Here is a 14,271-nt window from a genome sequence, read left to right as displayed (position 1 = left end):
GGCAGTCATTAACCTACTGTTTAAGACATATACATGAAGGGAAAATGGAGGTTTATCCTATTTGTGGATAAAACAATGGAGGCAGATGATGAAGAAAATATACAGACTGTGCTGAGTTATAATTCGTCTTAATTAGAACAGATAATCTAGGAAAGTAAGGGGATCACGAATTAAGATACAACTCATTGAACATTGTTTTTGTTTGTTATTATGTGCCATCAAGTTTGTGAATCATAATGACCCTATGAATGACATGACACCTCTGAACCCGGCTCTATCTTGAGTCAACCTCATTGTCTTACCTACCTCCATTACTCCAGTTACTGAGTCAATCCATCTCATCAAATGTCTTCCTCTCTTGCGCTGTCCCTTCACCCTCCCAAACATGATGCCCCTCTCCAAGGACTGGTCCCTCCTTGCAACAAGCCTAAAGTATGTGAGATGGAGCTTCAAAATCCTTGCCTCCAAGGAGCAACTTGTTTTCACCCTCTTCAGGACAGACTTGTTTGTTCCTTAAGCATTTTTAATATTTAATTCCATTGTCTTTTAAAAGTTTTTGCAAAGCACTCAATCTATCTTTATATCCACATATAATAACATAACTTTATTATGCTGAAATATATATTAAATAAAACAAGTCATGTCTACCACTTGACATCTTACGTATCAATAATGAAAAGAAATCAAACTATAAAGAAATGAATATATAGACAAAAATTCAATGAATTATACTTCATGAATGTCTACTGTTGTCTCAAACAGAGAAAGATAGAAAGAAAAAGAAAAAGAAAATCATATAAAACCAGTAGACTTCTAATAGCTAATACTGATAAACATATTTTTAAGTATAGGACTATGAGAGAAAAATTTTTTTCCCAATTTTTATGCATTCAGAAACATGGTTGAAAACAGATAAATCTTAAAGTTTCACCCCAAAATTTCAGCACAACTCAAACTATTTGCAAACAGATTCAATGATTAAAAATCCCAACGCCCCTCACCCCCCCAAAAAAAACCCCACCCCAACACCATGGTTTAAATCTAACCCTCCTTTATCACATGCATCTTTTCCATGGCCATTTGGCTTTCCTTGTTTTTGATAAAGGATCAGCAGTCATTTATTATATTATCACTTCCCTACCCTGAACATGAATTTTTCACTTACCATTCTCCTTTTAAAATTTTGTCTTCTAATAATTTGGGTATGATGTGTCTGAGTGTGTATTATTTTTATCCTATATTTGTTAAACTTCTTAGATATGTATATTAATATTTTCCCTCAAATTTGAGAAGTTTCAAGTATTACTTTTTGTTTATTTAAAAATGTTTTTACTCCTTTCTTTCCTATCCTACTATATATATTCCAAGTATGTACATTTTTTGGTAAACTTGATGTTTTTCTTCAAATTTCTGATTCTGCTTTCATATTTCAAATCTTTTTCAGATTGGATAGTTTCTATTGATCTCTCTTCAAGTTCACTATTTTTCCTGTTATATTTAATCTGCTGTTAAGAAGCACTTGTAAACTTTTCATTTCTGTTATTATACTTTTAATCTCCATTTGGTTATTTTAAAATAAGATTTATCCCTTTTCTGAGAATCTCTGCTTATCGACTTATTTTGTCATGTATCATTGAATTGGAACTGACTCCTAGCTGACCCTTCAGTGAATTTTCAGAGGCAGTAAACGACATGAATGATGATTGCCCATTTTCCTTTCTTCTGTGGAGCAGCTGGTAGTTTCAAACCCCAAGCCATTAATTGAGAGTGCAAATCCTTACCACTGGGCTATTTTCATCAAAGAGGTCTTTAATTCTTTCCAGATGGCTTACTTTTGTCCTTTGAATATATTTGCACAACTGCTTTGAACTTTTTTATTTGCTATTTCTGGGAACAAACAGAGAAATTTTATATTGATTTGTTTTTCCCTTCTGAGGCTGTGCCACACATTTTTCTATGTATGCCTTCGATTTTTTTCCCCTTCAAAATTGAGTGATGAAAACTAATTTAGTTAAACAAAAACTTTTTAGTTTTCACTCTTGCATGCTATTTTTGTTGCTGAAACAAAAATAGGAGTAGGAGTGTAGAGGAAGTTGTGGGATGTGATGCAAAAGCATAGCGTAAAAAGGTTTCTTGTTTATGATGTTCAGATTATAGCTGCAATCTTTGAACCCTCTTCTGAATTGTTTACTATTCTTTATGATCTCAGCCATTATAAAGCAAGGATGATATGTTTTTCTGAGTACTAGCACCAAGGAGGCAGAGTTTAGAAGAGCAAGAGTTGGTAGTGTGACTGATGTTTCTATTAATTACCTTTCTGGGAGTCCCATAGTCTATCAATCCTGTTACTGAGAAGTGGCCCTGTATGACCTAGTCATGATGGGCTGTGAGTGTCCTGAGTCCTGATGCTATATCGGTGGGCAGTGGTAGGTCCTTGAGTCTAATATATGATATCATCTGTTGTTGTTGTTGCTATGTGCCGTTGAGTCACCTGAGACTCATAGCGACCCTATGTACAACAGCCCTAAACTCTGCTCTGTCCTGTGCCAATCGCACTGTCTCCGACACTCCCATCCCAATTATCCTAGTCAATGAATCAATCCACCTCATAGAGGGCCTTCCTCTCCTGCGCTGTCCCTCCACCCTCCCAAGCATGATGTCCCTATCATCTATTATACAATAATGTTAGAGCTTGGAAGCTGGCATCCTTAGATCTTAGCAGTGTATCTGGGTCCTTGATTACAGGGAACTGCAAACACTTCCCTCACCTCATTCTCCTATGATATGGATCTTGCTGAAGCTGAAGAAGGTGATGATTAAGATTGAACATGCTTTAAGAGACACTATAAAAGGCTGATATCAGCCCTGGAAGAAAGCTTCACTGGGTTGCAGAATTGTTTCGGATCAGAGTAAAGGATAGAAGGGAGTACTAGAGCCAGGATATTGAAATCCAGTTTTTCTTAGATTTCTGCCTGGTGCTCTTCCCCTCATTAACTCCTTCTTCCTCAATTCTTAGCACGTTGACCTTCCTGACATACATATGTTTGGATTTCCTTTTAGCACCAATTAAAAAAAAAAAGGATGCCTACAAGTGACCCATCTCTTTTAGTAGTTCACAGGGTGCCTTCAGCCATTCAACTCTCACACCTTGTTGAGCTGTGAAAGTTTCTGGCCAGTGGCTGCTCTCATGTTCTCAATAATCCTGTGACTCCTCCCAATCCTTCACTCTTGGAATTTCCTGCTCTCCCTAAATTAATTTCTTATGACACATGAGATGTATACTTTCTTTCCTCTGAATGCCCTGATCCTTAACTGTACTACTTTCATGGACTTGTTACTTTTTCCTCTTATAAGAAAATAAGTAAATGCTGAGTTCTGTAAAGGAAGGATTATAGGCAAGATTTTTTTTTCTCCTTTAAATTTCTCATGGGGCTCAGCGAATAGTTGGCAACTAATGAATGAAGAACTGGTTAGGAAGGAACTCTGAGGAGGGTTAGAGAAATGTGAACTCCGAGGCCTTCAGAAACAAAGCTCTCATTTATCATATGTCTTGGCATCTCCTTTTATGTAGGAAAGTTCAAAGGAATAAACACAGTGATGAAAATGGCCATTTTGGAACTAATTTATATTGTTGGTGCTACCCTGGGCTTCATCTATCCCCACAACTGCCACTGAGACCACATCAGACCGTCTGAACATTCATGGCTTCTTTGGGCCACGTGTAGCTGTCCAATGTAAATGAGTCATATTCTGGAGTGTAGACCAGGGATCTTACAAAAGCCTCCTTGTCCTTGGGCTCTGGGTAGTAGGAGGCCAGGTTGTGCTTGTACGCGTAGTCAAGAACCTAGGAAAAAATGTTCTGTTGAGGAAGTGAATCTAAAGAGGAACCTGCCTAAAGTCTCTTGCCTGGGAGCTAAGGGAAGGGAACTACATTCTAAAGAATAAAATTTCCACCCAGGAATTATGATCCTTAAATAGGATCATAGGAAGGAGCTTACGATTTTTGCCTATTCGGACAGACAGATGAGCAGAGACTTGTATAAATACTGGGATAGATTCAAAGGCCAAACCTAAATTCTGCCTCTGTTTCAACTGCCTATGGGTCTCCAGGGTTCTCACTATCCTTACTGAGCCTCAGTTTCCTTATTGATAAAATGTGGTGGGGATGAGAAAATACTGTAATGTACAGATAAAATTAGATAATGTGGCAAGCAAAAGTGTCAGAGATATATTCATTCTTGCAGATTGTGGATGGAATTAGATGAACAGCTGTGAAACTGATTATTGGGCATCAGAGTTAGTTTTTCAGATGTCTGAATTTAAAACTCCGAAAAGGAAGCAAGTGGACCAGGCGAAGCTTTACTATGAGCTAGACATTAATAATCTTCAGGGTTAATCGTGAGTACTGCCCTGGACAACTCTTGGGGAATGCGTGCTATTATACAGAGTGTTTCCTTCAGATTAATTTTAAAAAAAAAACCCCACCCTTTTTATTATTGTTGTTGAGTCCCACTGAGTCAGAACTGACTTGTAGCTAACCCTCAAAGGGTTTTCTGAGGCAGACTGCCCATCTTTCTCCTGCAGAGCAGATGGCAGATTTGAATCATGTGAAATTCCTTACCCCTAAACCACCAGAGCTCCCTTTTTATTATTGAAAAATTAAAACACATACATTAGTACAAAGAATAGTATAATAATCTTTCATGTAACTACCATCTTGCTTCCAACAATTATTAATGCTGAGTCAGTCTTTATTTCACCATATTTTGGTTCTTTGGAAACTCATTATCTTTGTGTAGTCCTTAGGGTGTGATTTTCACTCGTACTAGTCCAAAAATTTGACCGTCCCATGATCCCTGGTATTTTGAGAGAAAAGGCTGGGAGGAGCATCTACTGTGGTCAGACAGGTATTGGTAATCTGACTGTTCTCTTGTGCTCTTCTCTCCAGAGCTCTGGAGAGAAGACTTAGTGACACCTTTGGAAAAGGAGGAAACTGGGGTGCAGGGAAGTAATTGGCCCATGATTTTTCTGCTACTGATTGGTAAAACTGGGACACCAGAGCCCAAGATCTTTCCATTATGCTTTGTAGGCTGACATTTCTGTATAAATAACCCTTTATGATTTGTTTTTAACGATTCCACCCACAGTCCAGTCTGTAAGACTGTAGGATTTCATGACCTTTTTGCTTAGTTCTTGACAGGAAATCTAAGAGCTTTCCCAGAATTGGCCTGCGTGGGCGTTAAGGGTAGGGTACACACTATGGGAAAGAGTTTCTTACCCTGTGTTTGGATCACATGCAATGCTGCCCAAAGGTGCTAATAATGTCTTTATGGCAACCATCTCCTTATCCTTCCCAAGTTTCAGAGTGAAAAAGGAGGTGAGTCTCACTTCTCATACAGGTGGGGGTGGGGGAGATATCCCTTACTTTGATGGCAATTCTCAGAGACACGTCTCGGATGGTGCTGAGTGGTGGGTATAGTCTCCCTTGGGACAGATGCTGCTCAGAGACTTCCTGGGCAATATGCTGGAAGAGGGACAGAAACAAAAGAATCATGCTGAGTTTCTGCCTTCTCAGAACAAGCTCAACCTATTACCTCAAGACTCAGCCCTCCCATGCCCATCCCACAAAGGAGTTCCTGTGGTTCTAGTTAGGGCTCTTATACTGGCCCTTCTAGCCCTGGTCCCAGTCTATGAAAAAGCTTCAATACCAGCGAGTGACACTATGCATCTTGGGTCATTGGAATAAATGGCCTAATTACATTAACCTGGGGACAGTACTAACTCCACTACACACATGGGTTTTTTTCCTGTCTCACAGCTGTTAACCCTCAGCTGCAAACCTCATTTTTCAGCCCTAGTTTAATGTGGCAATTCTGAATCCAAACTTTACCCAATTTTCTGGATTTTGAGACTCTGTCTCATATACTTTGGGCTTATAGCCAGGAGAGACCCTTCTAATGCTTAGAAGAGTCAAGGGACAATGCAGGAGAGGAAGACCCCGGATGAGATGGATTGACGCAGTAACTGGAGTAATAAGGGTAGGTGTGTCAGAGACAGTGAGATTGGCTCAGGATAGAGCAGGATTCAGAGATATTGTGCATAGGATCTCTATGAGTTGTAGACAGCTTGATGACACATAATAACAACAGATTTTGGGAAATGCCACTAGTGCTTGCTGAGGACCTTGCATTTCAGAATGGTCAAGCCAGGGAAATGGTCTCTCAGTTTGGCAGACATTAGGGAAAGCAGTCTTCCCTGCTTCTCTACCTGTCTCGCCTTCTTATCTCTCATTTCCATTAACTCAATTAAATATTCACTGAGATTTCTGGTGCTAGGTGTTGAGATCATGGCGAAGAAGTCTTTTCCCTTAGGGAGATTGGAGTAACTACAACTACAGTAAAACGTGTAAGAGTGAAAACTGCAGGAGACTGCCCTATTCTTTTAGGTCTTATGAGGTTATTTTCCCTTAGATAGGATGTAATCTTACCACTTTTCTATTGCAGTTTAGAGAAGCCAGTGTTCAAGCAATACTCAAAACAGAGTGAGAAGGGGCCTCGTGCATAAAACATATTTGTGTGGAATGCACAAAAGAAGAGCTGTATAAAGCTGTAGGGAAGGCATTCCCACGCACAGGTTTCAGACTCTGACCAGCCCCATGGGGAAGGGAAAGTGCAGACGTATGCCAGAAATCACAACAGAATCTTCAGAACTCATTAGCTGTAAATATATTAATAATTGCTCAGAGTTTTGATTAACTTAAAGTCCCAGAAGAGACATTTATAATCCTTAGAGTGAGGATTAATATAAAGTGCTTGGTATTTAATGAGCACTTGATAAAGGTCAGCCCCTGTAATTGTTAGGATTAATAACTATTACTATGAATTCTCAACAATTTTTTTCATTGTCTTCACGGTGCCCATGGCACGGAACTCTTCTGGGAACTTACGTGGGATGATACCAAGGTCCATCTCCTGCCACTGTCATTGATACTCATGATTTGGGTGTTCATCAGTAAAACCAGACATGTTGTCTTGTTTTTCTGAAAGCTGACTTAAAAGGACTGGCTTACTCTGCTACTAGTGATGCTGTTGATGGGTGAAGGTCCATCACTAGAAGAATCCATCACCTGTCATGGTGCATGAGCCCACTTTCATGTGACTTTGGTGGTATTTCCTGTGGTTAGGCATCGAGAAGGGCACTGCAGGGAGCAGTGCAAGGGACTGCTAGTGCCTCTTGCCAATATGCACCTCACTGACTATTCCCTAACCAAATCCAAACCAAATCTGTTGCTGTCCAGTGACTTCCTACTCATAGTGACCCAACAGGATAGAGAGGAACATCCCCTTAGGGGACTCACTGCCATGAGTCAGATTAGATTTGATGGAAGTATGTCAGTATACTCTCTCAAAAACTCTGTGTGTAATTTGACAGGTATTCAGACCTTAAGGTAAGCCGGAGAGAAGCTTGATCTTCAGGTACTTTGAGGATCCATTGCAATGGATGGAGGGCAGGTGAATGGAAGGGAAAAGAGGAGGAATATCTGAGGGACAGTAATACCTCTGCTGTCAGGAGGAAGAGCTCATCTGGGATATGCCGGATCCTGCCAGCGATGACTCCTAGCGCCACTCCAGGGAACACATAGGCATTGTTTCCCTGTCCAGGAATGAAGGTCCTGCCATCTTCCAGGGTCACACTCTTAAAAGGACTCCCACTGGCAAAGATCCCTCGGCCCTGGAGGCAGGAAGGAAACCAGAGACAGGACTTGCAGGTTGGTTTCAGGCAGCAACAGGACCTAGTTTTCTCTCCTAATTGTTGGACCCTTTGTCCCATCCCAAATGCCCAACATTGCACTGAGGACATGGTGGGTACTCAAAGAAAGTACACTTTTTCACTTGACCAGAAAGCTCAGCCCTTCTGATATTACCACCTAAAGGTGATGGCATTACTATGTTTTCTTTACCTGTCACCATGAAGGGCCAACCCAGGATACAACGGGTATGGAGGTGATCTAGAGAGTCTACAAGCTCCTCAGATTTTGGTCAAACTGTTGTTTAGGGGAAACTTGGAAAGTACAGAATAATGAGCTTAGGCCTTTGCACTCAGACCTGGATTGGAGAGACAGCGCCACTGATTCTTAGCTCTGGGACCTTGGACAAGCTACTTCACCTTTCAGAATTTTTATTTGCTCATCAGAGATGTGGGGATTTATTTCACCCACACAGGGTTACTCATAGTTAGAGTCGCTCTCAGCCTGGGGAAGGATGGACTCCCCGCTGACCTCGGTGACCCGATAGCACTTCTCAGCTGTGCACTCGGCCTTGCTGGTGGGGTTGCTCAGGGCAAAGATGATAGGGCGCTCGTGGTAGGAGGCCATGTCCCTCAGAATCTGCTCCGTGAAGGCTCCTGCGATGGCGGCAACACCTACAGGGAAAACGGGTGGGGGTAGTGGGGGGTGCCTAGTCTTTGTAAACGAATCATTCCTCTCCTGGAGGTAATGACAGGACAAGCTAGATACAACTCTGAGGACTTGGGAATATTGGGGATGACCTCTGGCAAAGGGACTGAGAAAACAGAAGGGAAAAGAGTCCTTCTGGGTGAGCTAGCCAAGACCTTCTGAATATTCCACTGATCCATTTCCATTCCTTGCCCAGCTAAGATGTACCCATGAAGACAGTCATGGGCATTGCCATTTAGAGTGGAGCAGTCCCACAGTGTGAAGAGTGATGCATGACACCCATTTTGGGAAGGAGTGCTCTTTTCATCCTTGTTATAGACCCGCCCTGTGCTTTTTCATTGCACAGTAAAATTCTGCATCACTAAGTTCCCATATGGCATCCTAGCTCTATGAATTTTATATAGTAGTCTCCCAAGTTTGTGGCAGTGCATTAGGAAGGGCTAGAGAAAAGGAGCTTCATTTCCATGGGTTAGTGATGCCCCTCTCGCTATCTCAGTCTCTCCATCTGCAAGTCAAGAGGATTAGCTGGCCTGGGCAGTGGGTTTCTTTCTTTCTCTCACCTATGATGGCTGTGGGCTTTACTAGCCTCACCACCTCCTCTAGGGACTTCACTTCAGGGTGGTCCTGGGCGAACATCTCTTTCTCATGGTTCAGATGACTCCTTCCCTATAGGGAAAGAAAGAGAGAGAGTTGTGGGAGGTAGAGGTCCCCTGGTACGGGTGGTTTTCAAGACTAAAAGCATTCTTTGCTAAGCCCTGTACTTTGGTCTGAAATACCAGAAAGGAGGCTTGATGTTGGTCTTCTTGATAATATTTCTTGGTGGAATAGAAACATTTTTGATTATTTAACCTTTTATTTTTTAAATTAAGAGCACATATGTACAGAAAGACTCTCAGGAAATGTCCACACCAAATCAAGACTCTTGTCCTGGAGACATCCCTGGGAAACTGTTGACATGAAATTATTCACTACAGGATAAGTAAGCCATGTTTACCTTGCTTACTGGGTAATCTACCCCTAACTTCCCCCTAGTTCCCGTTTCTGTCATACCTTTCTTCTCTCACCGACAATTCTATGGTAGTTGAATTCTGGGAACTAAAACATGACACTCAGAATAGAGTCCTAGGGAGGGAATCATCGAAGTGTAGCCCCTAACACATTTCAGTCAGAAGCTGCACTGTTCTTCCATTCACCCTTTTACTCATACCTCAAACTTTTATAATTTACTTATAATGTACCAGACATTGACATAAAGATTATGAAGTCAGGTGGGGACAGAAGAGGGGCGATTTTCCCCAAATGTGGTAAGTGCATAGTGGGGAGGCCTGTGTGAGCACAGATGTAGGAAAAATGAGACGGAGGTGCTCAGAGAAAGCTTCGTGGAGGAAGTAACAATTTGAACTAAATCAAATGAGGAATTAACTGAGAAGGGACTAGAGATTAACAGTGGGCATATAACAAAAGGGAGAGGGCATTTTAGGCAGAGGAAAAAATAATAAGGATTAAATCCCAGATGTGAGAGAGCATGCTACTTCTGTAGAACTATGATTCAACATGGCTAAAATTAGTGTAACATGTAGTTATGGCAGATAAAGTTTTGGACTAAAGCAATTATGTCTATGTTATGGAGGGTATTTTGCTTTGGGGCTTGGACTATGGTCCTTCTTTTGCTTCCTACTCTCTGGATGGTTTGCCGTTGGAGGCCTCTCCAGTCTAGTTTCTTGGAGACATAGATGTGGGGAAACCTCTCCATCTTCAGACTGACAGTACCTTGACAATGAGCCCCTTGGAGTCCACCATCCAGATCTTCCTTCTGGCCTCTGCATTGGGAATGCCTTCTTTCTCTAGGGCCATGAGAAGGAGGTGGGCAATGCCCATGGCTGCCTGGGAATTATCATAAGGTAGACATTCAGAAACAGGTCAAACAGCTACACAACATTCATCTTTCTCACCTTATCCTTCAACTCCTACTTTGCAGGAGATCCAGTTAAGTCTTTGTCTTAACACACCCAAATGTTAGGGCTGAAGCAGCTACAATTATCATGATATATTTATGCAGCTTCATTTTCTACACACCTCCATTACTTCCTTTTTTTGACATCCCTCCACTCATCCTCATTTTACTATTGGGACATCAGTATAGATTTCTGATGCCACCTACCTCACCTGCCCCTTGGAAAACAAACACATGATTGGAGAGCTTGTTCTTAGTGATTCGAAGAGCAGCCAGGATCCCCGCCACGGCAACGGAGGCTGTGCCTGCAATAGAATAGGCTGAGATCAAACTCTGATTCCTAGTCCTCAGCACACATGAGACTGATGGGACGACTCTCATCAGAGTTCCTTGCACTTAGGACCTGTGGGAGAATAAGTTACTTTTTTAGCTCTTGTAGAAGTTAATCCTGTAGACTTGTGGGTTCTGGAGCCACTTCATACAGTCTTTTGCATATAATTATTCTCTTTTAAAGAAACAGCTTTGGCAGGACCTCAGGAGGGAGGTTCTACTGCCCTCAAGTGCTGCTGCTATCATCACTCATAAATGATAATAAAGACAATAAAGGCAAAAGAAGTATGAGTTTCACATGCTGATTTGCTTAAGAGAAAAATGGATCCAGAATATTAAAAATGGAACTATAACCTGAACATGAAACATCAAGGGGCCATGTGACCTGAGCTGTATATTTTTCTCCATCAAATAAAACTAGGTGTTTCCATAAACATCTCATTATCAAATTACTTGCTCGTGTCTGGAAGATACAAGCAAGTTGCACGACAAGGTAGTTGGGCACCTTCTCCTTTAATCTACACACAGTTCTCTTTGAAAATTTCTTATGACTATGGAAAAAAGGCATTCTCCAGGAATGGCACAAGCCAGGAATGGGCAGCTGCAGCTCCACAACCTCAGTCAGGGGTATTGGTGCAATATTCCCTATGGGGAATATTTGTTTATCTACTTTGGACCAAGATATCCATACTGATTCATAAGAAGTTGCTAGTGGTTTACCATAATGGTAAGGGACATGGAAAGAACAAAATACTAAGACTTATAACAAGGACTTGTGCAGAAAAGATATGTAGCTATACCCCTTGGTATAACCTTGCCTATCCCTTGGGCTAGGCACTATGTGAAGATATTTGTACCCTATATAAAATCTCACCAAAGTACATATTGGGAATGGGGTCTCCAGATATGTTCTGTGCACACTAGAGAGCATCTTTCCCCTGCCAACTAGTGTTTGCTCAGTGGGTTTAGGGACAAAGGAGTCATGGTGTCAAGGATGGAGTATATTCATAGGTTCAGCAACATGGATTTCCTCTTCTCCACAAGGCTGACTTATCTAGTGTTACTGCTGAATAATTAGCTCTCATTGGCAGATATCAACATGGAACTCTTGATACGGCATCATTGACTGGGAAGCTCATCAACCTAGATCTCAAGAATTACATTAGACCTCCTCCACCCAATAAAAACGGCAAAGCTATTTGTTCCTATAGAAATAGATGCATTCTTGATAATAGGCTGAACAAAAGTGATTCCTTTTTTGAGTATTATAGCTGTACTTTGCTTTTCTTTTTCTTATTTTATTTTCAGTTATTACTAGTCTTAATCATTATGCTACTCATTTGATGAAGAATGCTTTGATACATTGACCATCTGGAACTCTGGTATCAGCAAGAGTAGGGCAAACTGGCCTGCCCCAGCTTGTGGATTAAAGAGGAAATATAAGACGAGAAGAAGGAATACTTCCTGTTCTTAATATCTTTGTTTTAATTAATCTTGTGATTTTTTAAACTAATGTTTTTAATGATGTGTTTCACTTAGTATATATTTGATTGCTTGACTTTCCCCTCCTTACTTCTGAATCTGTAGTAGCTGCATTTAGCAGAACTAAGGGTCTGAACCTGGATGTTATCTGAACCCCATGTGACTCTCCTTTATGTGTATCTTCTATCAATAAGCTTTCACTTCCATTCCAAACTTGATCTAAGTAATTGACAATGATGGCACCAGATACACAAAATCCAATTTCAGGGGAACATTCTGGATTTGGATTTTCTTTTTTTTTCCTATAAGATGTTGCCAGAACCATCATCTCAGATATATGGAATGACATTCATTATCCTGCTGTTTTGGGCAATAAAGCTTCTAATTAAAGAACTAATTTCAAGGGAGCTCTGGTGGCCTAGTGGCAAGATGCTGCACTGCAATCCCAGAGGTACCCGGTTCAAATCCACCAGATGCTCTGCTGGAGGAGAGGACAAGCTCCTACTGTATCTGTCAGATCTGATTTGACGGTACACGTAAAAATAATATAAAAAAAAGAACTAATTCCACAGTATAAGAAGTGTAACAAAAATGGAATTTAGGAGTCTTAACATGTATTCCCTCATTTAGTACAAGCTTGTGTAAGAGTCCAGTAGAATGTTCTGCTGAAGACTTAAGACTAGTTGAGGCAACACACTGAGAGGATTTTTATTGTGTTAGATTCAATGTCTGATTTGACCAGGCAAACAATGCATTGTTATTTTCCTCACAACTAAAATACAAAGGTCTGGAAAGCCAAAAGTGAAAGTAGGAGTGGCTTCTCTGACCATGTCACCTAAAAGCCCATTTGTAGAATGTTTGCTTCCTTTCTTTTCAACTTTGTGCACCTACTAGACTGGTTAGTTTTTTAGTTACTTCCCATGCATCTGAAAGTTGGACAATGATTAAGAATGACAGAAGATGAATTGATACATTAAAAATGTGGTATTAGAGAAGAGTAAGGAATATCGTATGGACTGCTAAAAGAATAAACAAATTTATCTTGGAGAAAGTACAGCCAGGTTGTTCCCTAGAAGCAAGAATGGTGAGACTTTGTCTCACATACTTTGGGCATATTGTCAGGAGGGGCCAATCCTTGGGAAAAACCCATCATTCTGGGAAAGGTGGAGGGTGGGAGGAAGGAGAAGACCTTCAACAAGATGGATTGACTCAATCACACAATGTATGGACCAATGTGCTCAAGCATGCCAAGAGATTGTGAGGATGTCACAGAGTGGGGGAAGACTTATGTTTTGTTCATTAGAGCACTAGGAATCATAACCAACTAGATGGCCCTTCACAAGGGCCATTATTCTTGATTCGCAGAAGAAGAATGGCTGCATTAGTGTGCATGACATGGCCTTACTGAATTGGGAGTTGAAACTGCTGCTTGGTCATTTGGTGGTTTTAATGCACTTAAAAAAAATGTAAGATGGTTGCTTTACTGGGTATGGTTATCCATACTGATATTTCAGGGAAAATTGCTTTCTGCTACAAAATTAGGGGCAAGGAAGATTATACCTGGAGCCTAGAAAATTCTCTAGGAATATCTCTCAGTACTTTCATACCTAATAGTAAATTTGATAGAAAAGGAGAGCAACTAAAGACAGGCAGGATTAGAGAGGATTCAGGTATACTGAGTAGTTAGGTTGGGATCACCCTACCAGGCAAAGAACGTGGGCTAGTTGAAGTCTTGCCCGCAACACATTAAATGTGAGGGTGAGGAGAAAGTTTAAGCATTCACTAGAGACTCATGATTGGTCTCAGACACGAAGACTTTCTCTCTTTTAATTCTTACTGTTATATATGCTATCCTGAGGGCAATTCTGCAATTTAGTCATTGTTGTTGTTGTTAGGTGCCGTTGAGTCATAGATGACTCATAGCGACCCTATGAATGAAAGGCCTGAGCACTGTTCGTACATAGAGTTTCTGGAGGCAAGCCATTTCGAAAGTGGATGCCGCTCCTGCTTCCAGGCTATTTAGTCATTAGGTAACAGAATTCCCCCCCCC

General features: G+C 41.0%; 1 protein-coding gene across 1 annotated transcript in view; it reads right to left on the bottom strand.

Annotated features, from left to right (window-relative positions):
• Positions 1–3,518: 3,518 nt before the first annotated feature.
• The window catches only part of ME3 (malic enzyme 3, NADP(+)-dependent, mitochondrial), a 259,048-nt gene continuing 248,295 nt past the window's right edge, over positions 3,519–14,271 (bottom strand). Inside the window, exons 8-14 of the mRNA XM_006895258.1 lie at positions 10,617–10,714; positions 10,226–10,339; positions 9,016–9,121; positions 8,279–8,421; positions 7,558–7,731; positions 5,426–5,524; positions 3,519–3,844 (exon numbers count right to left, since the gene is read on the bottom strand). Coding sequence (XP_006895320.1) covers positions 3,683–3,844; positions 5,426–5,524; positions 7,558–7,731; positions 8,279–8,421; positions 9,016–9,121; positions 10,226–10,339; positions 10,617–10,714 — 896 coding nt within the window. The 3' untranslated portion in view covers positions 3,519–3,682. The remainder of the gene's footprint in view (positions 3,845–5,425; positions 5,525–7,557; positions 7,732–8,278; positions 8,422–9,015; positions 9,122–10,225; positions 10,340–10,616; positions 10,715–14,271) is intronic.

Source organism: Elephantulus edwardii, unplaced genomic scaffold, assembly GCF_000299155.1.
Source record: "Elephantulus edwardii isolate Elephantulus edwardi_28Jun2011 unplaced genomic scaffold, EleEdw1.0 scaffold00163, whole genome shotgun sequence".
NCBI lineage: Eukaryota > Metazoa > Chordata > Mammalia > Macroscelidea > Macroscelididae > Elephantulus > Elephantulus edwardii.
Note: the sequence above shows the minus strand (reverse complement) of the source record. Positions and strands in the feature narration are given on the sequence as shown.